The following is a 27,369-nucleotide window of genomic DNA, read 5'->3' on the forward strand; positions in this document are numbered from 1 at the left end:
TAGAGGTGAAAGTTGAGAATCATTCTTCTAAATATTTTGTTTTGTAAAAATATAAATAAAACTTTATTGAGCACCTATAGTGTGCTGCCATTGTATTAGAATTTAGTATGTTATTCTCTTCATAGTAACCTAGATAGTATTATCCTTGTTTTACAGAGGAGTAAACTGAGGCTCAGAAAGGTTGAGTGACTTGCCCAAGGTCACACACATATTACGTGGCAGAATTGGAATTCAAATCCAGGTCTTTCTGAGTCCCAGGTCTGAGCTTACCACTAAACTGAGGGGCCCGTGAGTGTTGACAAACAGCTGATCTCCAGTGATGTGACATGACACCGAACATGAAAGGGTATCTTTTAATGAAACTGAGGAAAATGCGGTACAGTATTTAAACTTTCAAAGCAGATTCCTAACCTTAGAAAAGGACTGATAAAGGTGACGTAATACTATTTTACAAACCTTGAAAAGTTCAAACACCATGTGATAGAGATGGGATGGTACATAAACCACTTGTATTGGCTGTCCTGGTGATTTTGCTACAGAGCAGAAGAGAAAAATATGAAAGTACAGAGAGATGTGCTTAGAGCATTTTAAAGAATATATTGTGTAGTGATGAAAAGAAAACATTTACTGTGGAGGATAGTACTATTTGGGGGAGAAGGGCCACACCAGTTCTTCACTGAATCAGTGTTTGAACCCAATGCTCACACAAATTTATAACTGACTGTGACAACAAGAGTCCTGCACTCACTCTTGCAATCCTGCATAATGATCTACCAACCCATCTTCCCATTCTTGTCTACAACGGTGAGTCTGTTTAAGACACTCAGCCTTAAGGTCGGAATTTTACCTTCCAAAAAGAAGTGTTAAAGTCTACTTGGTCCAACCCACATAAATACATTATTTCTTTAAAAAGCCATTTTTTAATTGTTTCACCCAGATGGAACGTTTTGTTTTATTTTAGGCACTTCAACGGATATAGATCTGAATAAAAACTTTGAGCTAGCATCAATTTATCAAGGACTACTAATTCTACATTCAAACATTTAATAGGAGCCCAGCTGGGGGTAGAGGGCAGATAATAAGTAAAGCAGAACTTTTAGTAAAGGAGTAAGAGTCTCCATACCTTAGAATTCTAATTCAGCCAATAAACTGGACTCCCCACTGAATACTGTCCCTTGGAAACATGGACAGTACATCTGGAAACTGCCCACAGCAGTTCAGGTTCCCAAACTATCACTTGTGCATTGTGGTTCTTATTTACTGAATGGTACCATATGGCTTTAGAAAACCAGGCAATTCTATTTTCAATGGGGCAACTTCCTCCACTGCCCTCCCACTCTAAGGTCCAGAATACAACTCAGTAAAGCCTATTTAATTTCATTCTTCTTAAAGGGTGATTTTAACTTAGGAAATGTTTGTCCCTCTATCAAACTACCCTACCTCAAGGAAAAACAGGGAGACTCATCAATCTCCTTTAAGGCATCTAAACCTTTTGTGTCCAAAAGGCACTAGTCAGGGTGAAAAGAAGACCATCAGAAATAATCAGATTCTCATATAGATGAGCATCCTTCTTTCCTCTTTTACATCTCCAGTCTTTTTACTTCCTCAACAATAAAAAATGGTTTACAACTCAGGAAATAGAAATCTTAAAGGGTAAACCATACATTACTGAAGTACATATAAAAGTCAGATGTAATTTTCTCAGCATCACTTTTTTCTATGACTAACCAGAAAATCAAAAATAAGCAAAGAATCAATATTATCAATTAAAAATAAGGAAAACGGGGAAGAAAAAGCCAAAATGTCTTTCAGAAAGGATCCAACTAAATTAAAATATATATATATATGTACACACACATAAATACATATATTTTTAACATGATTTGCTCTCCCTCAGTTTTCATATCCAATGAAGAAGTTGATGAAAAGTTCTTTTAATTAAAACAAATCTAAATTCTTATCATTCCTTCTCTGGTAATCATAACACTAATCATTAAGGAAAAGGCATCAGGCTTACCATTTAGTTCTTCAAGTTCTAGTTCAGGAGAGTTAATATAATACAAATCACACAGACGCCTAGCATTTTCATAGCCATCTAGTGTGAATCAAAACAAAAAAGTCATTAAATAAATTTACTTCTGTTTCATGCATTAAGATGGCAATAGTATATAGACAAAAGAAATTTTAAAACTTTCTATAGAAAAAAATATACTTTAATAATCTTAGTTTGGGGAAGGTCTTTTTTAAGTACGACATGACAAAGCCTAAAGGCCAGAAAGGAAAAAATGACAGATATGATCACAAAAAATTAAAATATCTGTATGGGAAAAGACACCATAAACAAAGTAAAAAGAAAACCAGAAGGCTGAAGAAACTATTTACAATACAGATAACAAAAATTTAGAGTTGTAAGGGTTTAGGGAATAGCCACTCTCATTCATTGATACGTTTTTGGAGGTATCAAAATTTGAAATGCACTTTAAATATTTTTGATTCTAGGAATCTTGCCTTCTAAAATACTAGCAAAAGTCAGCACATATCTAAGGATGTCCACTGCAGTACTGTTGGTGATAGAAAATTTAAAACAACCGAAATAGGCATCAATAGGAGATGGATTAATACATTCTGATACATCCGTAACAGCCATTCAATAACCTGGTGTATATCCATATGTACTGCACATGGTACAATGTCTGTAAACTTGTAGAAAAATATACACAAAGTACCCCATTTTCCAAAAACAACAAACAATATAAGACCAACAGTTATGTATGTGTGCAAGTATAGATGGTACAAACACAAAAAAGTGTGGAAAGATGCAAACCAAACTATTACGAATTATGGCTCCAATATAGGGAATTAGAAAGAGGGGAGGAGGAAATATTTTGAAGTCAACAGATAGCCTCATAATATCACCACACTCTAACAAAACACTGTATCAACAAAACATTCGTCCTATTCATAGTGCACAGTTAGCATTATAAAGTTATATTCAAACCCATACGTTCCCTCCTAACATTTTATCTCATAATATAAATAATTATTTTAATAGCAAGAAAAATAATACTCAATTTTGATTTTTTCATTTTTTCTGAAAGGAGAAAGGTACTTACCTTTAATAACTTCAACCACATTGCAGTTTGGATTTATGCTTCCAATGTGTTTTCGATGAGACAGGCTTCCTTTGCCTTTTCCACCAAATAATAAAGCTATCAAAAAATAAAAAACAAATAAAATAAGCTAAAATACCTAATGCCCCTGTCCAGATTTGAATACTGTTTCTCTAATGGGTAGCAAACAGTAGAACAAGTATTTTCCTTAAACATAAACATAGTATTTTACATAATGTTAAACATAAAAACTCAATTTAAAAAAAGCTCCTTTGTACGGCAGTCTATTTGCTTTTCTTAATACGTGAAAAAGTAAAATTAAATGTTCTCCCTAAAAGGAAGTTTTCTAAATAAATTTAAAATATACCAACACATCTTATTTAGCTTCTTCTCTTGACTTGCAGATACTTACAGTGCTGATTGAGTAACATTCTAATTGAAATGCGACTCATGTAGAAACGATCCAAAAAGTACTGAACGTTCTGGCTGGTGACAGGATCCACCCCGAAGCTCTCCTTGTATTCAATCACACCCTGAGCCATCGTGGGAATCACGTCATTGTGTCGGTTCCTGATCCGTATCACAGTATCTGTAAAGCTAAACAAACCCGTCTGTTAAAACAGCCAAATATTTTGGCAAGTGAATGGGATACTAAAATCTAAGTTTACTCAATAATACTAGGCAAGGAAGCCCTAATTCAGTAAAAGAAGCATCGGTGCATGTTTTCTTACACTTATTTAAATATGTTTCAGATGATAAAATATACCACGTCTATGGAGATGTTAAGAAATTCCAAAATAGAACTTGTGAGATGTAATTATTTTCTTGGAACTCCTAAAAGTAACACGGCCACAAAACACAATCCTACAAATGTGAAGGGTTTTCTTTAACCATTATTAACTAAGATTATCTGAGCACTTGCTATGAGGATGGATCCAGGGACATTCAGCATAAGGGAAGACAGAGCACTTGCTTCTAGGGAACACATGCTCTGTAAGGAATGAAGATGAATGAGCCAATAAAGGCTGTCTGTTTTGGAACTATTCCCCAGGTTCAAAAAGAGAAAGGGCCACTTAGAAAAGTAGAAAAGAATTCTAAGTCCATTCATCCAATGAGTTTAAAAAAAAATGGGAGAAGAAAAGGTAAATGTTGTGTTCAAAGAAAAATCATCAAGCCATCCAGTCTTCCCATTTCTATCATTCGGAAGACATTATTGCATGGTTAATTTAAAGAACTAAATAAAAGAGGAAAGAAGTCTTAGTTATGAAGTAACAAAATCCATCTTGTAATATACCCGTAAGAATTTACACTTCCGAATGAGTGCTTTCTCATTCAAAGTCATCATCTTGAATGCTATTAACCTATTCCAATGATGCTCTCACTACTCAAAACATTTTTGGAATTCCTAGCTTGTAATTAGTTTCGAAACCAAACTGTTAATCCAAAATACAAACAACAAAACTCCTCAAAAACAACAATCAACTCATCATTTCTAGTCACTCCTTAATCATTTATTTCACGTCTCTCTATCTTGTCAAAACCAAAACCTGCAGTATTCTGCCTGGCTGCTCACCTTAGTTTTTAAAATTCAGCTCTGAATAACTTTTCCCAGAAGGTTCTACAGCATAATGTTTACTTTTAAGTAAGACTGAGTGGGTCCAAATCCATTTGCTATCTCTGTGACCTTAATGCTATCTTATGTTACTTAACCTCTTTGTGCACAGATAGTATTACCTCAGTAGAGTTATTTTAAAGATTAAATGACATCATCTGTGTAAACTATGCTGCATACCTAGACACAGAGTAAATTCCTGATGTTATTTTCAGACCAAAATCAGGTTTAAAAAGTGAAATGTTGCTATCACCTTTAAAGACAGTAAATAAAAAATGTGTAATGCACTCGAAGGACAACAAAAGAGGTAGTCTTTAAGTTCTGAGCAACATTCACTGGAATAAGCAGGTAACTTGCCTTAGGGGACTATGGGGCTTATTAGTCCTGGTATGTTGATTATTAAACAGGTCACATTACTTACACTGTCTCACAGACCACTGGTCATAAACTAGAGACCCACAGACAAGTTTTTGTAGGCCTTCAGTGTCTGTTAAAAATTTAATTAGTTTCCAATCTTTCAAAATTAAGAGATTTTACTTTAAAAAAAACTAGACTTGCAGTTTTTCTTACACACACACACACACAGATCAGATGATCTGGGCAGTGTTTCTGCTCAGCAATGATCAGCGGAGCTGAGATGGCTGTCCTTTAGAAGCATACACTCTCCAGGTCAAGAGTCCTCACCAGCCCCCTATCATCCAAGTGGTACTGAGGCCACATCTACATTTCCATATTGGTCATCCCATTTGAATTGTATCTTTCTTTACACTAGAGTTAAGAGGAACATGAAGATTTTCTTATGCCCAGCCCAATTTACGAACTTATGTTACCTTATTGGCCTGTATGGGCTGCTACAGACACATATACCACCATATGTTCTAGAGTAGTGGGAAACTAAAAGTTAATCAATTTTCCTAAAGTGACCCAACAGCAGGTATAAGCTCAATACCTTTACATTTTTTATATGATGTCCAAACAGTATAAAAATTGTGTTCAGAATAGGGTCAAAACTGTGTACTTACTCATAAATAGTTTTAGCATCTTCAGCACTTTTGTCCTTAAAATCAAGAAGCTCCTGAAGACTCTGGATATACCTAAAATGCAAATCAACCCCTAGTAAAGCTGTTCTTTTACATTTTGAAACTTTAATATTGTGAAAATGTTCAAAAGGCATTTTTAACATTTCTTAATTTTTAATTAATTTTTAACAAATTATGGTTGAAGTAGGATTTTTATACCCATTCACATTCAAGCAAAGTGCCTGACAATAATTAGAAGAAGGTACATGTTTTCTCCTAAAAGCTTACGTTAAATTTGATTTAAGAATTTTAAGATTTCCTACTTTTTTTTTAAAGTTCTATACTCTAAGATAGTTTTTAAATTTCTTAAAATTACCACTGTACCTTACAGTATAAATACTGACTTATGAGAACTGAGTCTGTCACCAATAGCCATATGATACTGGGCAAATGACTTAACTTGTCTTAGTCTCAGTAAAATGTGGATGCCAGCCTACCTTGGTCTAAGAGTCTAACTTAAATGCCTCTGCTTTAAAAACTTAATTTTAGATGTTTGTGTCCAGTCAACAGATGTTTATTGAAAGTTTACAATCTAACACGTGGTTCTTTTAAACAACTGAACAAAAACACAAAAGTCATGAAAATGCAGGTTTTTAATTTACCAAACAATTCAAGGGAGCAAATCACCTGGTAAAGGAGCAAAATGAGGGAAGCCAAATGACTCTCTGAAGGTCATGCTGAGGAGCACAGTGGTAGTGCAGCGCCAGAGCCAAAACACCTACCATTCAATGACCATCAGTAGTGTAAGGTCTGCTTTGGCTGGATCTAAAACTGCCATAACTTAGCAGGCACCCAGGGGCAATGAAAGTGTTTTAAAAATCTGTAAATCCACATGTTGGTTTGGAAAGTTGTTTCTGACAAGCAATATGCCTTACTGCATGCCAACACATTCCAAAGTCAAGTGATTCTGATGTCTACTGTTATGACTTAACACTTACTTTTCTCTTTATTGGCAAGAACAATTACGCTCTTTATTCAAGAGATACTGAAACCAAGCAGGACCCTGTGGGGCTCCTGGGCATGGAAGCCTTTCCATGTCCCCTGTTTCTTGTTTGTAGGGAATAGACTCCAGCCTCCACAACCTTCCCTGAGTTCCAAAGGGCAGGTCCAAACAGTTGGTAATCAGGGAAGGGAGGGGATGCAGAGACAAGGCAGGAGCAGCCAAGAAACAACAGTGCAGCCTTGGGGCAGGTCCTGGTTCCACCTCAAGAGAGATACATAACAATATCTTTGAGCTTTTTTACAGAACTAAAACCCCCAACAAATGGAATATGTTAGCATTCTTTAATCCAGAGAAGGTCACAGTTTGATAACCTCAGGAAGCTCATCAGGAGACCACCTGAGGCCAGATGAAAGGACTGCAGGCCCTGCACACCCTCATCCTTATCAGCAAACCCTGCCCTTGAACCACTGCTATAATCACCAAATCTCCCTGTGTTGGGACACAGTTTTTCAGGGCATGAGCCCGCTGTGTCCCGCTTTGCCTGGCAAAGCAATAAGCTATTCTTTCCTACTTCTCCCAAAACTCTTGTCTTCAAGATTTGATTCGGCACCAGTGCACAGAGGCCGAGTTTTTGGCATCAAATTTACAACACTTACAATGTGTTAGGCACAGATAAGATTTCAAAATGCAGCATATTCTATTTTTAACGAATTCAAAACAAAACAAAACAAAACAGGAATAAGCCTCCATAGAAAATTGTATGTCCCCCTTCCATCAGAGTTCCTCTTACTTAAACCACATTTCTAACTGTTACATTCTTGGACTACATGGCATCTAATTATCGTTTATGTAGCAGTCATACTTCTTTCACTTATTTTAAAAAAGTGACATTAGATCAGCTTCTCCCAAAACTATAATGCCTACAACAGGAAAGCTAGGATCTCCACAAATCATAATTGGGAAATGTCTTGCAGCTCAATTTTTTCCATTTAAGACTGAAATCTGGCAAACTCTTTTGTTTGAAATCTATAGTGCTTAAGAGAATAACACTTGTAATAGCATTAACAAGAAAGGCTGTACACAGGTGGCCACATATGTGTGCACACTTTTAATACCTCTACTGTCATTTTTTAAAGGAGAGATCATAGTTTCTACACAATTCTAATAACTTCTAATTGTCTTTAAATGGTAGAATAAAGATTTTAACTTTTGTGATTTATAAAAATATACTTCACTAAAATAAATTCAGTTTATAAAAAATATTTACACACTTTAATACATTTTATTAATCTGACCACAGCATGGGGCAGTAGAAACAAACAAATCTGAGTTTGACTCCCAGCTCCACCACGACTGGTGCTGCCTTGGGCAAAGGACTTAATCTGTAGGTGCCTCAGTTTTCTCATCTATAAAATGGAGGTAATCATGCCTACTGGGCAGGGTTATTGAAGGGATTAAAGGTAATGTACATAAATCCCTAACTATCAACATACAGTAGATATTTTTATTACATTATAAAATAACATCCCTGCAGATTTAATAACACAAATCTGAAATATAGTGTTTGTATTTCTGTGCAGTTCTGATTGTTTTTTTCAAAACCAAAAAGTAGTACAGTCCAGGATTCAGGGGATAAACCCAGATACATCCAAACAAAGGAGGAGGAATGCTGCCACTACCTTAAGATTCCACTGAAGAGTAAAAAAGTATTTGCTTTAACTTCGGGTAAAGTCTACAACTCTATGGAAATTGCAGACTCAAGACAGGCAATCTTACCAGCTTTGCACCAATTGAACTGATGGTGTCCTGAGAAGATTATCTGGAAGAAGACTTATTTCTTTCATTATATTTGCCAATCTCACAGGCAACTCTTGCCGCAGAAACATAAATGAGGTCTTTTCACAAGCATTCACAGATCCTGAAACCAAACAGTGGGAACAGCAGTGAGTGAAGGCCATAAGGCAGGGAGAAACATGTGGGACTCGAGGGACATTGTTCCAGCTAATGATTAAGAACTCTCCAGACAATAGGGGCTTCTTAGACAATGGGTGAATTTCCAGGATGTCCGGCCCCCTTCCGAGAAGGAGGGAGATAACAAAATGTAAAAAAGGTGTCTGTCAAAGACCAATCAGGCAGCTGGGGACAAGTTCCCTCTCTGGTCCGAGCCTAAGCCGGGACCAATCAGCAGGAGAACACAACCAAATCTATAATTTACATACGGGGAAGTGGGAAAACTGACATATTCGCGCCCAAAAGGGTTCCTTCTTCGACCTCCTACGTGAGGACCAAGGAACCCCGGTGCACCGGCCTTCAATAAACCTCTTGCGTTTTGCATCGGCTTCCAACTCTTGTTTCCTGGGCGAGTCGAAACTCCTAGGAGACCGCGCAGGTCTAACATTTGGGGGCTCGTCCGGGATTCCACTCGCCCCGAACCACAAGAACATCGGGAGTTGGAGGTACCAGGTAAGCTCGAGCTTGATTGTCTGTTTGTCCCTTGTTCTTTGTGGGCCATTATCGGAGGAAAGCCGTAAGAATCGGCTTATTATGGAATCTGTATCGGACCTCTGGCTAGGCAGACGTGCTAATAGCCGGCGTCCATGAGCCCTAGGGGACGCCCTGGTGGCTCATCTGGAAGGAGAGGCAAACTCTGTCTCCCCTTCACTCGGTTTCGGCAGTTCCCTTGGTGATAACTGCCATCTGAAGAGGTTTCGGTTTTGAAGCGAGCTCGCGGTGGCCCATGCGTATATGTGTTTCGTGGAGTTTTTAACTGTTTCTGTATTGTGGTCTATTCTTCTTCTCTGACGGACGACAGTGGGACAAACTATGACGACTCCTCTTTCCCTTACCCTAAGCCATTGGACCGAAGTTCGGGCCAGAGCCCGTAATTTTTCGGTAGAGGTAAAGAAAGGAAAGTGGCAGACTTTGTGTGCCTCTGAATGGCCAACATTTCAGATAGGATGGCCCCCCGAAGGATCCTTTTTATTAGACAAGATTAAGCTGCTGAAGTCTAAGATATTTAATATAGATCCCCACGGACATCCAGACCAAGTACCATATGTCTTGGTCTGGGAAGATTTAATTCTCTCCCCACCTCCGTGGGTCCGGCCCTTTGTTTCCTCAACAGGTACGTCCGCGCACACATCAGCAGCGTCGGAGATATTAGCCTTAAAGAAAAACCCCAACACGGAGAAGCTACCCGACGCCCTGGATCCACCGAAGGCGATTTATCCTGACCCGCAGTCCGATTTGCTTCTTTTGGATTCCCCACCCCCTTATCCTCCGGCCCCAAATCCCCTACCACCTAGAGGACCCCCAGCTCCACTGCCCTCGGCACCAAAGGAACCATCCATGATGGAAGAAGAAAAGGGTCCCTCAGCGGGCACTAGGAGCCGGAGGGCTATCTCCCCGGACTCCACTGCCCTACCTCTTAGAGAATATGGCCCCCCCGCCGGCCAAGGGAATAGACCTCTCCAATATTGGCCCTTTTCCTCTGCAGATCTTTATAATTGGAAAATGCATAACCCAACTTTTTCCGAAAATCCACAGGCCCTTACCGCTTTAATAGAATCTCTTGTTTTCTCCCACCAGCCCACATGGGATGATTGTCAGCAGCTGCTTCAGACTCTCCTAACGACTGAGGAGAGGCAACGGGTTCTTTTAGAAGCCAGAAAAAAAATGTATTAGGCGCCAATGGGCAACCTACCCAGCTGCCTAACGAGATTGATGCTGGTTTCCCACTCGTCAGGCCAAACTGGGATTTCAATGCCCCGGAAGGTAGGGAGCGCCTGAAAATGTATCGCCAGGCTCTGGTGGCGGGTCTCCATGGAGCGGCCAGACGGCCCACTAATTTGGCTAAGGTAAGGGAAGTAACTCAGGGGCCCTAGGAATCGCCAACTGTGTTCCTGGAACGTTTAATGGAAGCCTTTAGACGCTTTACCCCTTATGATCGAACTTCGGAGGGACATAGGGCTACTATAGCAATGCCTTTCATAGATCAAGCGGCCCCTGATATTAAGAAGAAATTACAGAGGCTAGATGGCTTGCAGGGATTTTCGCTTCAGGAGTTAGTAAAAGAGGCAGATAAAGTATATAACAAAAGAGAAACAGAGGAAGAGAAGGAAAAAAGAAAGCAGAAAGAGCAGGAAGCCCGTGAAATAAGACGAGATAAGAGACAGGAGAGGAATTTAAGTAAGATACTGGCCACTGTGGTTGGAGGAAGAAATACAGGGGATAGGAATAGGCAGAAAGGGCGAACGGCAGACAGAAGGCGGCCATTAGACAAGGACCAATGTGCCTACTGTAAAGAAAAAGGACATTGGGCGAAAGAATGCCCTAAGAAAAAGAGTGGAGGAAGGCCAACCAGAAACAAAATCTTAACATTGGAAGAAGAAGACTAGAAAAGTCAGGGCTCGAACCCTCTCCCCGAGCCCCGGGTAACTCTTAAAGTGGAGGGGGAACCTGTTCAATTTTTGGTGGATACCGGAGCCCAGCACTCCGTCCTTCTCCACTCAAAAGGTCCTATCTCAGCTAAAAGGTCATGGGTACAAGGAACCACTGGGAATAAACAATATTCATGGACCACACGAAGGACAGTAGATCTTGGGATTGGACGAGTAACCCATTCATTTTTTATTATTCCGGAATGCCCCTATCCTTTGCTGGGAAGAGATTTACTCTCCAAAGTAGGGGCTCAAATCCACTTTCAGCCAGAAGGTCCCACCATAACTGATAATAAAGGAAGGTTACTTCAAATATTGACTATGAAATTAGAAGATGAATATAAATTATACGAGCAGCCTTCATCCTCACGAGTTAATGTTACAGATTGGGTAACTCGGTTCCCTCAAGCCTGGGCAGAAACTGCCGGTATGGGGATGGCCAAAAATCGGCCCCCGGTGCTAGTGGAACTCAAGGCAACTGCCACCCCAATAACGGTCCGTCAATACCCCATGAGTAGAGAAGCCAAAGACGGTATCCGTCCCCATATACAGAGGCTACTAGACTTGGGCATCTTAATAAGATGTCAATCAGCATGGAACACCCCTCTCCTGCCGATAAAGAAACCAGGAACAAATGATTATCGGCCGGTGCAGGATCTACGAGAGGTAAACAAACGGGTGGCAGACCTCCACCCCACAGTTCCAAACCCTTACAACCTCCTGAGCACTCTTCCACCTCAATATACGTGGTATACTGTTTTGGACCTTAAAGATGCTTTTTTCTGTTTAAGACTCTCTCCCCTGAGCCAACCCTACTTTGCCTTCGAATGGAAAGATCCAACATCGGGAATGTCTGGTCAGCTGACATGGACACGGCTACCTCAGGGATTTAAGAACTCCCCGACCATCTTTGATGAAGCCCTCCATCAGGATTTGGCATTATATAGAGAATCAAATCCCCAGGTAACATTACTCCAATACGTTGATGATATTTTATTAGCTGCTGAGACCCAAGAAGATTGCATCAAGGGTACTGAAAAACTGTTAACGGAACTTGGAACCCTGGGATATAGAGCCTCAGCCAAGAAAGCACAAATATGCCAACAACAGGTCAGTTACCTGGGGTATCTATTAAAAGGGGGACAAAGATGGCTCACGGAGAGCAGAAAGGATACGATGGCCCAAATTCCGGCTCCCAAAAGCGCCAGGCAGGTTAGAGAATTTTTGGGGACGGCCAGATTCTGTAGACTATGGATTCCAGGGTTTGCTGAGCTGGCGGCCCCATTGTACCCCCTAACCAAAAACAGCACTCCTTTCGTTTGGGGCGATAAGGAACAACGGGCTTTTGACCAAATCAAACGAGCTTTACTTTCAGCTCCAGCCCTAGGACTGCCAGATGTAACCAAACCTTTTCATTTATATGTGGCCGAAAATAAGGGCATTGCAAAAGGAGTATTGACTCAGAAATTGGGTCCCTGGAATCGCCCAGTTGCTTATTTGTCAAAAAAATTGGACCCTATGGCATCAGGATGGCCCACCTGTTTAAAGATAATCGCTGCAGTGGCCGTTCTAGTCAAAGATGCTAACAAACTAACTTTAGGACAAAATCTAATGATAACAGCTCCTCATGCCCTGGAAAATGTAGTCCGTCAACCACCGGATAGGTGGCTAACTAATGCCAGGATGACCCATTACCAAACCCTGTTGCTAAACTCAAATCGCATCAAGTTTGCTCCAGCCACAGGACTCAATCCAGCCACCTTGCTACCTGATCCTGACTTGGAAGGCTCCACCATCATACATGATTGTCAGGAAGTACTGGCCGCAGCACACGGCAGTAGGCCAGATCTGATGGACCTTCCCCTCCCTGATGCTGATTTCACCTGGTTCACGGATGGGAGCAATTTCCTGGAGGAAGGTAAGCGTCGAACTGGGGCAGCCATGGTAGACGGAAAACAAGTCATATGGGCAGCGGCGCTACCACAAGGGACCTCAGCCCAACGAGCTGAATTAATTGCCCTGACGAGGGCATTAGAGATGGCAGAGAATAAAAAAGTAAACATCTACACAGACAGTAGATAGGCGTTTGCTACCGCTCATATCCACGGTGCCATTTACCAACAGAGAGGGCTACTAACTTCAGGTGGCAAAGAAATTAAAAACAAAGACGAAATCATGGCTTTGTTGACTGCACTCATGCTTCCTACTAAAGTCAGTATCATCCACTGCCCTGGACATCAAAAAGGAAATACCCCAATAATTAGGGGAAATAATATGGCTGACCAAGTGGCCCGAGAAATAGCATCGGGAGAAGTCATTCTAGGACTGTCAGATAAAGTTCCTGAAAAACCAGGCCGCGATGAAGAAATCAGCCCGGCCACAACAAAAAGAACTTTGTCCCCTCAGCAAGCAGAATCCATGTTACAACAGATGCACAGATGGACACATTTGGGGACTAAAAAGATGGTAGCCTTGTTACAAAAAGCCGGGTACGAAACCCCTGGAATGACAAAATTAGCTGGACAAATTGTGCAGGAATGCGTCCCATGTCAACAGGTAAATACTCACAAAGGGAAACTTGAAACTGGAAAGAGACTCAGGGGGGACCGCCCAGGAACTTACTGGGAGGTGGACTTTACCGAAGTGCGTCCTGGAAGGTACGGTAATAAATACCTTTTAGTTTTTGTAGACACTTTTTCAGGATGAATAGAGGCTTTCCCAACAAAGAAAGAAACAGCTGCTGTAGTAGCCAAGAAGATTTTAGAAGAAATTTTTCCTCGATTTGGAGCACCAAAGGTAATAGGGTCTGATAATGGTCCAGCCTTCGTCGCCCAGGTAAGTCAGGATGTGGCCAGATATTTGGGGACTGATTGGAAATAACATTGTGCCTATAGACCCCAAAGTTCAGGTCAGGTAGAAAGAATGAATAGGACTCTAAAAGAGACCCTAACTAAATTGTCCTTGGAGACTGGCGGTACCGATTGGACGGTGCTCCTTCCTTTGGCCCTATTCCGGGTTAGAAATACACCTTCCCGATACCATCTTACTCCTTTTGAAATATTATATGGTGCCCCGCCTCCCCTCCTCACTTTAGGAAAAGAAATAAAACCTGATTGTCAAAATAACACTGACTTATATGCTAGGCTACTGGGACTCCAATTGGTCCAGAAAGAAATATGGTCCCAACTCGCCGAGGCCTACCAACTGGGAACACCGGGAGAAACTCATCCTTTCCAAGTCGGAGACTCCGTATACGTCCGTCGGCATCGAACCCAGACGTTGGAACCTCGATGGAAAGGACCATACACCGTCCTCCTCACCACCCCAACGGCCATAAAAGTGGACGGCATCGCTGCCTGGATCCATGCTTCACATGTGAAGGCTGCACCAACGACGACATCATCAGGATGGCGGGCCCAAAGGACTGACAACCCGCTCAAACTCAAGCTTCTACGAACCTAAGACTTATAATTTTGGTTTTACTACCTTTACTGACTGTAAGTGGTTTTAGCCCTCACCTCCCCCAACGTTTAACTTGGCAGGTAATTTCTCAGACTGGAGATGTAACCTGGTCCATTAGTCATACTGCACCCCCCTGGACCTGGTGGCCAGATCTTTCTCCTGATGTTTGTAAATTGGCAATAGGAGCACCTTATTGGGGTACAGAAGATTCTCATGATATGAACACTGCCCCTTCCAAAGTTTCGGAAACATTGGTTTGGGCCGGGTTGCAAAAATGCGGGCAAAAGAATGATGCTTGGTATCCTCACTTTCTACGTATGCCCCGGGTTCCACCGCCCTCGATCTCTGAATTATAAATGTGGTGGAACTGAAAACTTTTATTGCAAAAGCTGGGGATGTGAAACTACCGGGGATACTAATTGGAAACCCACCTCAACTTGGGATTTTATTACTGTAACGGCTAATTATTCTCATAATGAGGATACCGGACACCGGAGTAAATGTTCAGGATGTTGTCATCCCCTTAAAATTTCCTTTAGTAATCCCAGAAAAAGAGATAAAAAATGGATAAATGGTCATTCTTGGGGCGTTAGATTTTACATGAGGGGATATGATTTAAGAATATTAATGACCCTTAAGCTAAAGATTGAGACTTCTGCTCCTATATCAATAGGCCCAAATCCCGTACTTGGCCCCCCTTTGCTTCCCCCGGCCCCTTCAGCTACGTCAACAAAGAATGAGACTAATGAAACCTCTGGATCCAAAGAACCCACAGTTAAGCCTGGGACTCCTCAGGATAGGATGCTTTCTTTGGTGCAGGCAGCCTTTACGGTTCTCAATGCTACAAACCCAGAGGCTACAAAATCATGTTGGCTTTGCTATGCTGCCCCTCCCCCTTATTATGATGCTATAGGATATAGCTCCAACTATACTAATTCTACCTCCTCCGACCAATGTCGATGGAAGCAAGAAGGGACCAGTAAATTAACCCTGTCCTCGGTTTCTGGAAATGGTACTTGTATAGGAACACCTCCCCAGTCCCATAGACACCTTTGTCATGATTTCAGCCTCCCTTCAGGCTCAGGATATCTTGTACCTCCTCAAGATGGATGGTGGGCATGTAACACGGGGCTCACCCCTTGTGTCTCTTTAGAGGTTCTTAATACTTCAGCTGACTTTTGTGTGTTAGTGCAATTAGTCCCTAGACTTATCTACCATTCAGACTCATCCTTTTTAGATGAATATGTAGAAAAAACAAAAGAGAACCTGTAACCCTCACATTGGCTGTCCTTCTAGGACTAGGAATATCTGCCGGGATAGGAACAGGAACCACAGCCCTCATACAACAACCCCAGTATTATGCAAGTTTAAGACAGGCTGTAGACATCGACCTTCGAGCATTAGAAAGTTCCATAACTCAACTAAAGGAATCACTCACCTCACTTTCAGAAATGGTGTTGCAGAATAGAAGAGGCCTAGATTTGCTGTTTCTTAAAGAAGGGGGATTATGCGCCGCTCTAAAAGAAGAATGTTGCTTTTATATTGATCATTCAGGAACCATTACCAAAACCATGGATAAACTAAGGGAACGCTTAGATAAAAGGCAAAGGGAGAGAGAAAACGAAAAAGGATGGTTTCAATCATGGTTTGATAAGTCCCCCTGGTTTACCACCTTAATCTCTACTCTGTTGGGACCTCTTATTGTTTTATTGTTGATTTTAACTTTTGGACCATGTGTTCTAAATCGCTTGATAGCATTTATTAGAGAACGTATCAGTACTGTACAAGTTCTAATGTTAAGACAACAGTACCAAAGTTTACGAACAGAAGGTTGAGATTCCATGATTGGAATCAATAGTCACAAGAAAAAGGGGGGAATGTGGGACTCGAGGGACATTGTTCCAGCTAATGATTAAGAACTCTCCAGACAATAGGGGCTTCTTAGACAATGGGTGAATTTCCAGGATGTCCGGCCCCCTTCCTAGAAGGAGGGAGATAACAAAATGTAAAAAAGGTGTCTGTCAAAGACCAATCAGGCAGCTGGGGACAAGTTCCCTCTCTGGTCCGAGCCTAAGCCGGGACCAATCAGCAGGAGAACACAACCAAATCTATAATTTACATACGGGGAAGTGGGAAAACTGACATATTCGCGCCCAAAAGGGTTCCTTCTTCGACCTCCTACGTGAGGACCAAGGAACCCCGGTGCACCGGCCTTCAATAAACCTCTTGCGTTTTGCATCGGCTTCCGACTCTTGTTGTTTCCTGGGCGAGTCGAAACTCCTAGGAGACCGCGCAGGTCTAACAAACACAGAGGGAGTTATTTGGCAAGTGGTAGCATCACCATATGACAGGGCAAGGAAGAGGAGGCAAGGGACAAGATAGCCTGAATGACCTTCCAACTCCCACCCTTCCAACCACACTGTACAGCAGCAATGAGGATACTTTCTTATCTCCATTACTCACATCTCCCATCTTAGAACTAAGACGACCTAAGCAAGCCTAAGCAAGTCACAGGGTCTAATTAACGTAGGACCTGCAAAAACCTATCCTATATAACCTGTTGTTGCTATCATTAAAAAAATCTGTTTCTTAACTCTAGGTTTATGAGAAGAACCTCTCTAAGAAACAGTGGAAATTCTGACATGTTCACAGGAAGATGCATTGATTCCACGCAGAACTACTATACTAATTGCGATAAGCAAAGTAAATGTAGAAGAGTCTTTCAGGCAACAGAAAGCAAAAAATAGCAATGCCTGTTCAGCAACCATCTTCAAGCTTCTCCCCCAGCAGGTCCTATTCAATTGTTTGATTCCTGGAAAGCAACCTGCTTCCTCCTCCACTCCTATCTCCTTTGCTAAGCAGAACAGCTGTAGAATCTCCTTTGGCAAGCAGTTTCATTTAAAGTTAAACTAAAAAGCCCTGTTATTTCAGTAATGCATTTTAAACTCACTGATTTAATCTTGCTGTTTTAGCAAGAGACATCCTTAGCAAAAACTAGATCGTCAATAGCAGGAATTATTGTATTAAAACATTTTCCTGTGAAAGTTTAATGGCATACTTGGGAACAAGGCCAAATTCACCCCTTAATCACTCTAGAGTCATTTTAAAGTAAAAACAAAAACCAAGAGCTCCGAGCCAAACAAAATTGCCACTGTAAACCACAAGTTCAAGATACCAAAAGATACCATGGTGGTATCTTTCAAGCCACTAGTGATCCGTTAGTGACCAAACAGCACTCAAAATGCAGAAGATAACTTTGCCTACTCAAAGTTTTGACTTTATTAGTTTCCCCCGTTTCCCCTTAGCGCCCCCATATGAGAAGGCAAAGTTAAATGCCTGACTTTTAAATTCCTCTGCAGCCTTTCTAGAGAAAACCAGGAAGCACCCATCCGAGAAAGGCGAAAGTCGATAGTCACTTTGGTAAACAAACCCCACATCATATTGTACTCACGCACTTTACACGTGCTCCAGAGTTTGTTGTTGACGAAATGAATGTGACATTGGTGGAAACTCCTAAGCCAGTGGCAAGGAAAACATTCTCTGAAACACTGGGCCAGTTATAACCTGCTTCTCCTATCAGCACGCCACTTTTATGCAATCATCATATGCAAAACTAAGCATTTATCAGCACTCTGCAGAATCCCAACGCGACTCCCGGAGGTGTCAGCACACTCGCTTCCCACCGGAGCTGCGCTCTTCCGAAACGGCCAGGCTGCGAGCGCGGAGGTGCACACGGGCGCTGAAAAGCGACGGGTCATTCCGCCCTCGGCCCCGGGTTTGTTTTTCAACAATACACGGCAAAAAAAAAAACCCACACGCTTCCAGTTATCTCGCCTGCCCCTGCACCTGAGCAGAAAGATCCATCCGCGAGAAAGGAAGGAGGCACCTAAGGCGCCCGGGGAGAGACGTTGAGTGGGGCGCTCAGAAAACAAGAGGGCGTCCGCGCGGGCCGGGCCCGGCCGGGGTCAGCGGCCGCAGCTCCCGTCTGGGGCTGCGCAGGAAGGCCCGAGGTCTGGGCCGCACTCACCGAAGTCCAGGAACTGCTTCATGGAGAGCGGGGACGGTGAGAAGCGCGCGTAGAAGTCCACTTGGCCCGGAACGCCGCGTTCGGGCGCCGGGCCGGAGCCCGAGTCCGAGGTGAGGCTGCGGCTCACGTTGGGGCGGGCGGCGCGCAGCCCGGGGCCCGGACCGGCCGAGGCGGCTCCGCGCAGCAGCCGCGCCAGCCTCATGCTGAGCCCCGCCGGAGGAGCCGGAGCCCCCGGCGCCAGGTCGCCGCTCCGCGGCTCGTCCGGGTGGTACGTGAGGGACGTGGCGGCCTCGGGGGCGGGGAGCCGCTGTCACCGCCGCGGCCACCGCCCCCTTCGCCGGAGCCCGGCCCCTCCCGCGCCGCTGGGCGGGGCCCTGGGGGGGAGGAGGCGGGGAGCGCGCGCCGGGCCGCCCCCGGGTCAGAGTCCGGCCCCACGCGCTGCGGGGCGGAGCCCGGAGAGCGGCAGGGCGGGCGCGTGCGCCTGGAGGCCCGGCGCTGTTTAGTGCGCCCTCCCACGCCCTTTGGGAACAAAACCCACCTTCCTGCTTCCCCCGCCCTTCCAGCCTCAGACGAAAGGCTCAAGGGCGGGGCCTGGCTCAAGGGCTCCGCTTCCAGGCGCCACGGTGTCCTGCTGTGAGCGTGTTCCAGAAACCCTCCTCTGTGATGCAAGCCCAATATTTTACAGGGGAGGAAACTGAAACCCAACGAGTTTCAGGAGCAGACCGTTGCCAAACAGTGGGACAAAAGTACGAATGGTGATCACTGCAGAGTGTGGCCCTAAATAATAGCACAACGACCGCCGTCCCAGGAGAAGAGAATTGGCAGCCCAACTTGAAGCGTTATCTACAGGCATTCTCGGCCTGGGCAGCAGTGTATTAAAAAAGGCTCCCTCCACTCCGATTGCCCTTCTCTCTGTCCTCTTAGCGTCACAGTTTGGTTGCCCCATCCTTTCCAGGTTTCTAAATATAAGACTAAATGTAATATAAGACTAGAGAATTTCTAATTTTGATTCAATCCCTTAGAGTTGCAAAGGCTGAGTCACAGTGAAAAAATTACCACTGTCCCTTCTCTCCACTGCTACTTCCCCATATTATCGAACCACAGTGCTTTATAATGTCCTAGATGCAACAAAAGTACTTTTCCATGGGTGTGTAGTTTATCAATTTTATTGTATAATTTATTATACAATAAAAAGTTTATATGTATAGATACACATATATACGTATATATGTGTATATATATCCAGCAGTTACTGGTATAGAATAATTCATTTCTCCATATGGTCAGTTCTTGAGTTGTATAAAAGTATATGTATAAAGAATGAGATGAGGACTTCCCTGGTGGCACAGTGGTTAAGAATCCCCCTGCCAATGCAGGGGTCACGGGTTCAATCCCTGGTCCGGGAAGATCCCACATGCCGCGGAGCAACTAAGCCCGTGCGCCACAACTACTGAGTCTGTGCTCTAGAGCCCACGAGCCACAACTACCGAAGCCAGTGCGCCTAGAGCCCATGCTGTGCATCGAGAAAAGCCACCGCAACGAGCCCATGCACCGCAACGAAGAATAGCCCCCACTCTCCACAACTAGAGAAAGCCCGTACGCAGTAACAAAGACCCAACGCAGCCATAAATAAATAAATAAATTTATTTTTAAAAAAAGAATGGGGCTTCCCTGGTGGTGCAGTGGTTGACAGTCCGCCTGCCGATGCAGGGGACACGAGTTCGTGCCTCGGTCCGGGAAGATCCCACATGCCGCGGAGTGGCTGGGCCCGTGAGCCATGGCCGCTGAGCCTGCGCGTGCGGAGCCTGTGCTCCGCAACGGGAGAGGCCACAGCGGTGAGAGGTCCACGTACCGCAAAAAAAAAAAAAAAATAAGTAGGGTGGTCTGAGGCCTGGGGAAAGATGAATGGAGGTAAGGCGGTGAAGTAACCCGTGTTCTGCGCATGCGCAACTGAGCTACGTGCTTTTTCATGGGATGCTTGTTCAGAAAATGGAGGGGTTAGTGTGATCTGAGGGTGGAGTGTTTTGGCCTTCTGATGTCAAAAGGTCATCTATCCAACACTGCAGAAGGCCCAGTTGAATAGCTGGCAGTCTCGACCAATATGAACTGGGCAAGACTAGCTCCATGTTCCTGAAAAACAGCTTTTGAAACCGTTACTATAGTGATCCATACGTCAGAGGTGTTACCTATAGGGGGCGGTTAAAGGAGTCTTGTGATAGTATTGTCTAAGCTATGTGAAGCTTGAAGGGTGTGCAATTTGTAGGAACAGTTAAGGCAGGTTTGATCAGTGAAGGCAGGTTACATATGATTAAGCAAGTTATAGTTTAAGGGATCTGTTGACTGCCCTTGCTTTCATTATCCCACAGGTTTAGCTTGAGGGAGAACACTGACCACCTGGAAACAAGTGTAGGCAGTTGAGGGGATGGGGTGGAAGCAGGAAACATAGTTTCCCAAAGTGGTGCCTCTAATAATTCTTTCAGGTATCTGTTAAAATGGTGGTTGTTATGATTTTGGTGACAATATCTTAGAGGAAGCAGTATGAACATGAGTATGAGATATGTAGAGAAAGTAATCAGAGGGTGGTATCTCTTTCATATGTTTGCTGCCCCATCAGCCATACTCTGTACCCTCCAAATGTGGCCTTCCTTCATCCATTCTATGAATATTTGTTGAATGCCTAGGTACCAGGTCATGTTCTAGGTGGCTGGGAATAAAGCCATGTGCAATTCAGATAGGATCCCTTTCACATATGCCTGCTTTTACAAAGCATATAATGCGAAGTCCAACATGGTAGAAGAATTTTACACGTTGTCTTCAAATATTAGCCTGCTCCGTAAAAGAAAGATTAGGTTTGTTCTGAGTGGCCCAGGAAGCAGATGGAAGACTTGTGGGTGGAAACTGTAGGGAGACAGATCTGACTCACACATGGAAAAACTTTGGTTACAGCCCTTTGACTGTGAAATGGGCAACCTTAGAGGAGGAGGGGGTTCTTGTCAATGACTGTTAGAGTCTGGAGGACAGCTTTCTAAGGACACTGTGGGGAGGATGATTAGGAAGCAATGTGGTGCTATGAAAAGAGACTGGATTCTGGTGTCAAATCCTGGCTCTTTCGTGAACTGGCTATGTGGCCTTGGGTGAGTTACTTAACCTCTCTGAGCCTCAGCCTCCTTACCTAAAAAGGGGGTATAATATCTGTCTCACTGGGGGTGACTGTAACATAGATAGTTTAGCCATCTGTGTTAGCACAATGCCCAGGACATACTAAACACTCAAATGCCCTCTATTTTTTTTTTTTTTTATCATTACTGGTGGTTTTTTAAAGTTATTTCCTTATTACGGTTTGATCAGAACCACTCACATACATGTTTTGCATGAAGCCAACTTTACCAAAGATTTGGTAGAAAACAATTTACAATGGAATATTAGCCATCCTTAAAATAGTCCCTCAACTACTCTGTGATTCTGCTGCAGCCTCCAGTCGTTTTGCCGTCCTCCTTCTCCCCTTCCTTCCAGATCACTCCTTGAGCTCTAAATTCTTCTCACACTATCATGCACAGTTTTATTCAGCTTCCTCAGCCCTGATTTGCAACTGTGCTGTTTTCCACCCGAGCATGTCGAGGTGCTCAGCTGAACATTAACTGTGTGAAAGCACAAAGGCCGGGCAGAAAGCTTGAGATTTATCATATCAAGGTTCTTTCACCCAGAAACCAATCCAGCTTTTCTTTTCTCCAAAGTATATTCACCAAGCTTCCACCCAATATACAGAGAATGAGTATATAAAAATAGATTTAAAATTACATCAACTTTTCACTTCTTGGTCAGAGGCTTAGGGTCCAGAAACTGGAGAGAACGTTAGATTTTTTTCAGGTATCTGTTAACATGACAGTTGTTAAGACTATAGTAAAAATATTTTAGAGGGAGCAATATAAGCATAAGACTGTAAGATACGGGATCAAAGGTAGAAAGTGATCAAAGGATGGTATCTCTTTTACGAACTTTTACCAAAGGGCTATGTTATTTAACTATGTACATATAAAGTGTAACTGTAATGTAAGGCTCTATAAAAACCTTTATAGCAGACTTGGGCGGGATTCTCTAAATTCACTGAGATTTTATGATTCTTGTTGGACTGATTTGACTGAAAATCATGGAAACAAGCTGGACTATGTTCACCCTGTCTCCTTTATCCTCTGGCTTCATGGGGCTCAGAGGACAAGAGGAAAGTTATGACTATTTATTCTCCTGCCCCTTCCTGCTGGGCCATTATTTGCATCCCTCTTAAGTGTGGCCACAGCTCCCTCCCCATGCCCAGTGAGCCCTAGAGGTGGTACCAGTTTCCTTCTCCTGTTAATTGGGGGTGCTTCACGATCCCTGTCTCTTTACTCTGCCCACACCTCTGTAAAGAGTCCCTTCACACACTCTTCTGTTTCCCCTTTGGGTACACTACCATTTCCTGTCCCAGAACCCTGATGCTTTACAAAGGTAACTTGCAAACAAAAGATAAAAAGCATGACTTTCATGCAACTACAAAATGAACAAATCATCACATTGTGTACGTTTAACATCTTATGATTTTATCAATTATACTTCAATAAAGCTGAAAAAATAAAATGAACACACCCAAATTTTAATTAACACATTCATTAAATGAGGGAATCAGAAAAAGTATTACAACCAGTTCAAAGGAGAAGCCAAAAAATAAGATTACAGAAACGAATTTGTAGAGGGCTGTAAAACTGGCTTTTCCCCTTAGGAGTCCGGAACCCTCCACCTCCACCTCCACCAGACAGAACGTATTTGCATGGATATAGGCAAGAATTATTTGCATTATCAGTTACCTACAATTTACATAGTTATAAATAGCTCAAAGGCAGTGAGTCAGAATCAGACACCCTAAGAAGTTGTGCTTTGATTAATGCATGGTATTTCACTGAGGCATGATTTTTCCCTACCTATATTTGCCTTCTTTCTTTAAGAAGGACCGTCATTCAAGTGATTACCTGTGCAGTGATGTGGAGGCCATCCTGTTCACCAGGACTTGTTTTAGAGAAATCCCCGTATTTATCTGGCGTAGGTATTTGATATGCTGCTGGAGTTGAGAGGGAGATCCCCAGGGAACGAGTAACAGAACAGCCCTGCAGGAAGCTAGGAGAGGAATCCACTCTGCAGAGCTCAGGAGGAGGAGAGGTGGCATTTGCAAAGGCTGTTTCACAATGAGAGCGCTCCCTGAACCCTCAGTAAAGCTCACTAGAAAAAGAAAAAGATGGTTGAGACTGGGTCTTTTGTGCCTTTGTGCAAATTGGTGAAAGGGGTGAATTTTGCATGAGAATTGGGGGCAGCATTTGCACTTGAGGAGCCTAGGCAGTAGTCGGGTTGAAGGGGACTCTGAGGTCGAAAACCCCTAAGAGTTTACAGACCTGACAGAACTCTGGACCTGGACAAACTGGAATTTGCCATTTGAGCTAATTCTGGGGGCAAGAAGCCTGCTGATGTCTGAATTATATATGCCATCAGCACAGTTCAAGTTGTTCTCTTTAAAATTTTGTTGGGGGGGGAGGGCATCCAAATTTCTAGTTTCACCACCAATTTCCCTTTATTTCTTTCATTTCTTTCCTTCTTAGGTTTCTAGCTGCCTAGTTCTGGGGTTCACTCATTCTGTAAATGTTTCTTTAGACATGCTGTGTCCTGGGCAGGAGCTAGTTTAAGTTCTGGGATACAGCATTGTACAAGACATCCAGGTCCCTGCTGTCATGGGGCTTCCATGATAAGGGGAAGAGACAGAGAATAAATATATAAGATTATCTCAGAGAGTGCTACAGGCTAGAACAATAATAAGCTAGTGTGTGTGTGTGTGTTGTATGCAGGCTGAGATTAGGACCTTCAGAGGCCCTAAAAAAAAAAAGATGTTAATGTGACTCCTCCCACCATGAGCCTTAAAAAAACCAATCATTGCTACTGCAAGAAACAAAACAGAAAATCCCTAAGCTTGTTGGCTTCATTCATTCATAATTCAGTGAAAAAGTCATTAGGTGAGACTTGGGATTATGATTGCTATGATTCCCTCAAAACACATAGCTGGCTACGGTCATCACCTCAACTTGCAAATAACCGCGGGCAAGGCACAGAGTTAAGGCCGAGGCACGAGTCTTTTGCTTCCTGGACACTGTCCTGTCCAGCCCCCTCCTCCACTCTCAGGAGATCAACTGAAAGGCTTTTTCAAAAGGTCCTTTTCCATTTGTTCTGCCTGTGGAGGTGCCCCCACTGTCTGTCAGGAAACTATAACTTAAGATTCTGTAAAAAGCCTGGACCTACAGCCATGTCCCTCTTCAGAACAATGTGAGTTGCCATATTTCACTGATACTTAGAATTTTTTTTTTTCACATTTTAACACTTCACAAATCAATAAGGTCTTACAATTCCCATCAGAACAGGTGTTGACATTGCCTATGTTTTTGATCATCAAAACTTGCAGACTGGGTATCAGCTGTCTGGAAGAAAATCCTGAAGAGTGAAGCGTTCTCTTAAGAAATGCTGCAGGGCTTCCCTGGTGGCGCAGTGGTTGAGAGTCCACCTGCCGATGCAGGGGACGCGGGTTCGTGCCCCGGTCCGGGAAGATCCCACATGCCGCGGAGCGGCTGGGCCCGTGAGCCATGGCCGCTGAGCCTGCGCCTCCGGAGCCTGTGCTCCACAACGGGAGAGGCCACAACAGTGAGAGGCCCACGTACCGCAAAAAAAAAACCAAAAACAAATGCTGCATCACAATACTATTTTTTGGAAAAGACATTATTCTGAGCTAAAGGTTAATATAAAGAAGGTTATATTTTAAAGGTTATATTATAATAAAGGTTATATTATAAAGAAGGTTATATAAAGAAGTTCTTGGAGAATCTTAATTTATTTCACTTTTTCCTATTATTATATGTACAAGGAATATGATTAAAATCTGTCTAAATGTATCTAGAGCTGTTACTAAGATAAAATTTTAAGGGATAAGAAAGCATTGTCATTGGCGACCTTTTAAAATTCTTACTAGGAGGAATATCAGGAGACAAACTGTCTCTAATGCAACTGGTAATTGGAATTGAGATAACCTGGGGAGGGTACAGGAAGCCAGAGACAATCCCTCACAGCAAAAATATTTAAGGCGTGACAATAGTGGAAGCCAAAGAAAAAGTGCTTTCAAAAATAAGGGAGCATTCGATATTGTTAAATATTCTCCAGCAGTCAAGTAAAATGAGAACTGAGAAGTATGCTTTAGACTTAATAACCAAAAAGCTGGTGGTGGCTTTGGAACAAGTGGCTTCGTAAGAACAGTGATGAGGAAGTAGAGATGATAACTCTACTTATAAATAATAACTCTACTTGTAAATAAATACAGTCATTGGGAAGGACCACCGTGGAGTTGGTTTATTTATATATTTTACAATGGGAAAGTCTTGAGTATGTCTAACTGCTGGAGGTGAGGAACTTATGAAGCAAGCTGGATATAAAGAAGAGGGAGAGCTTAAGTGCCTGAATAGGGTCCTGGAGGACTGGAAGCGTTGCCTTAGATGGGAGGAGGGACACATCTTTAATTGGGATGTGTTATCAGTATCTTTAAGAAATGTGTGGAATTGATATGGGCAGACCTGGGCTGGAATCAAGGCTCCACCACTTTCTAATGTGTAACCTTGGCTAAGTTGCTCACTCTTACTAATGATTACAGCCATTTCTCTTTCTGTGGCATAGGAACTAACCAATGAAGCAGTTATTTTAACAGAGAATGCTGAGGCCGTATAGCCTAGTGGAGAGAACACTGTGTGTTTAATCAGACCAGGGCTCAAATCTAGTCAGGAAATTGAGAAAATCCTTATACAATAATTTGCATTTTGTGTGTGCGTGAAGCAGGAGGTATAGTGTGCTTGAAGCTAAAGGGAAAGGTGGGAGAAGCTCACCGGATAAACCATCTAAGGAAAGGAAATTCAGAATAACCGCGTCTTCTTTTGATAATCCTTCTAGAGATGCGTTAGGGTTGACGGATTTTACTTTGTATTAAGCAGGACTCTTGCAGACTCAAGTACAGAAAACCTAGTTCAAACTTCCTTAAATAAAAGACCATTTTTTTCTCAAGTCACTGAAAAACTCTTCGAGTGGTACATCCAAAGCATCAGTGTGTCCTGCCCTTCTCCTCCTCTTTCTTCCTCCCATATTTCAGCTCTGCTATTCTTGGTGTTGGGTTTCTTGTGAAGCTTCCCAAGGCTGACTCCCTGCATTATTTTAGAGATGGACAGAGTAGCAGCAGGCTTTAGTCCCTGATGGGCAAAAGCTCAGTAGTGAGCACCCCTCATTGCTCTAGAAAAACACTAGGATTGACTCTGGCCAGGCTGGGGCCATGTTTCCAGCCCTGGAAACTGGAAGTAGGTGTGGAGAGGTGGTGGTACACACACACCTATACCTATCCAACATCAGGGACTGAATTAGAAGAAAGAGAAACAGCAGATTCTTTCATCTGAAGGGATGCTGGGCAGGTAAAGAAACAACACATTATTTCCATGTTCTGCAGACTGGTATTGTGTTTTCTTATGAAACACTGCGATTTAATGGAGACATTCAATCCATGAAATGTGACATTCTCTCACAGAATAATGATTCTTTTCTCTATTTTTATTCCCTTCATTTCCAGATTATTTAGGTCAGATAATGTGCATACACATTTCT

At 42.8% G+C, this 27,369-nt stretch overlaps 1 protein-coding gene across 2 annotated transcripts in view; it reads right to left on the bottom strand.

Moving 5' to 3' along the window:
* PDK1 (pyruvate dehydrogenase kinase 1) overlaps positions 1-18,874 on the bottom strand; it is a gene marked incomplete at its 5' end in the record, with an annotated part of 42,717 nt that extends 23,843 nt beyond the window's left edge. For both annotated transcript variants that reach the window (XR_014296983.1, XM_082658118.1), the window contains 7 exons: positions 457-533; positions 2,018-2,095; positions 3,114-3,209; positions 3,523-3,707; positions 5,745-5,816; positions 8,521-8,662; positions 18,673-18,874. Coding sequence is in view for 1 of the 2 variants with exons in the window: in XM_082658118.1 (XP_082514244.1) it covers positions 457-533; positions 2,018-2,095; positions 3,114-3,209; positions 3,523-3,707; positions 5,745-5,816; positions 8,521-8,662; positions 18,673-18,874 (852 nt within the window). The remainder of the gene's footprint in view (positions 1-456; positions 534-2,017; positions 2,096-3,113; positions 3,210-3,522; positions 3,708-5,744; positions 5,817-8,520; positions 8,663-18,672) is intronic.
* Positions 18,875-27,369: the final 8,495 nt, after the last annotated feature.

Source organism: Grampus griseus (assembly GCF_964374135.1).
Source record: "Grampus griseus genome assembly, chromosome: 7".
NCBI classification, from domain to species: domain Eukaryota; kingdom Metazoa; phylum Chordata; class Mammalia; order Artiodactyla; family Delphinidae; genus Grampus; species Grampus griseus.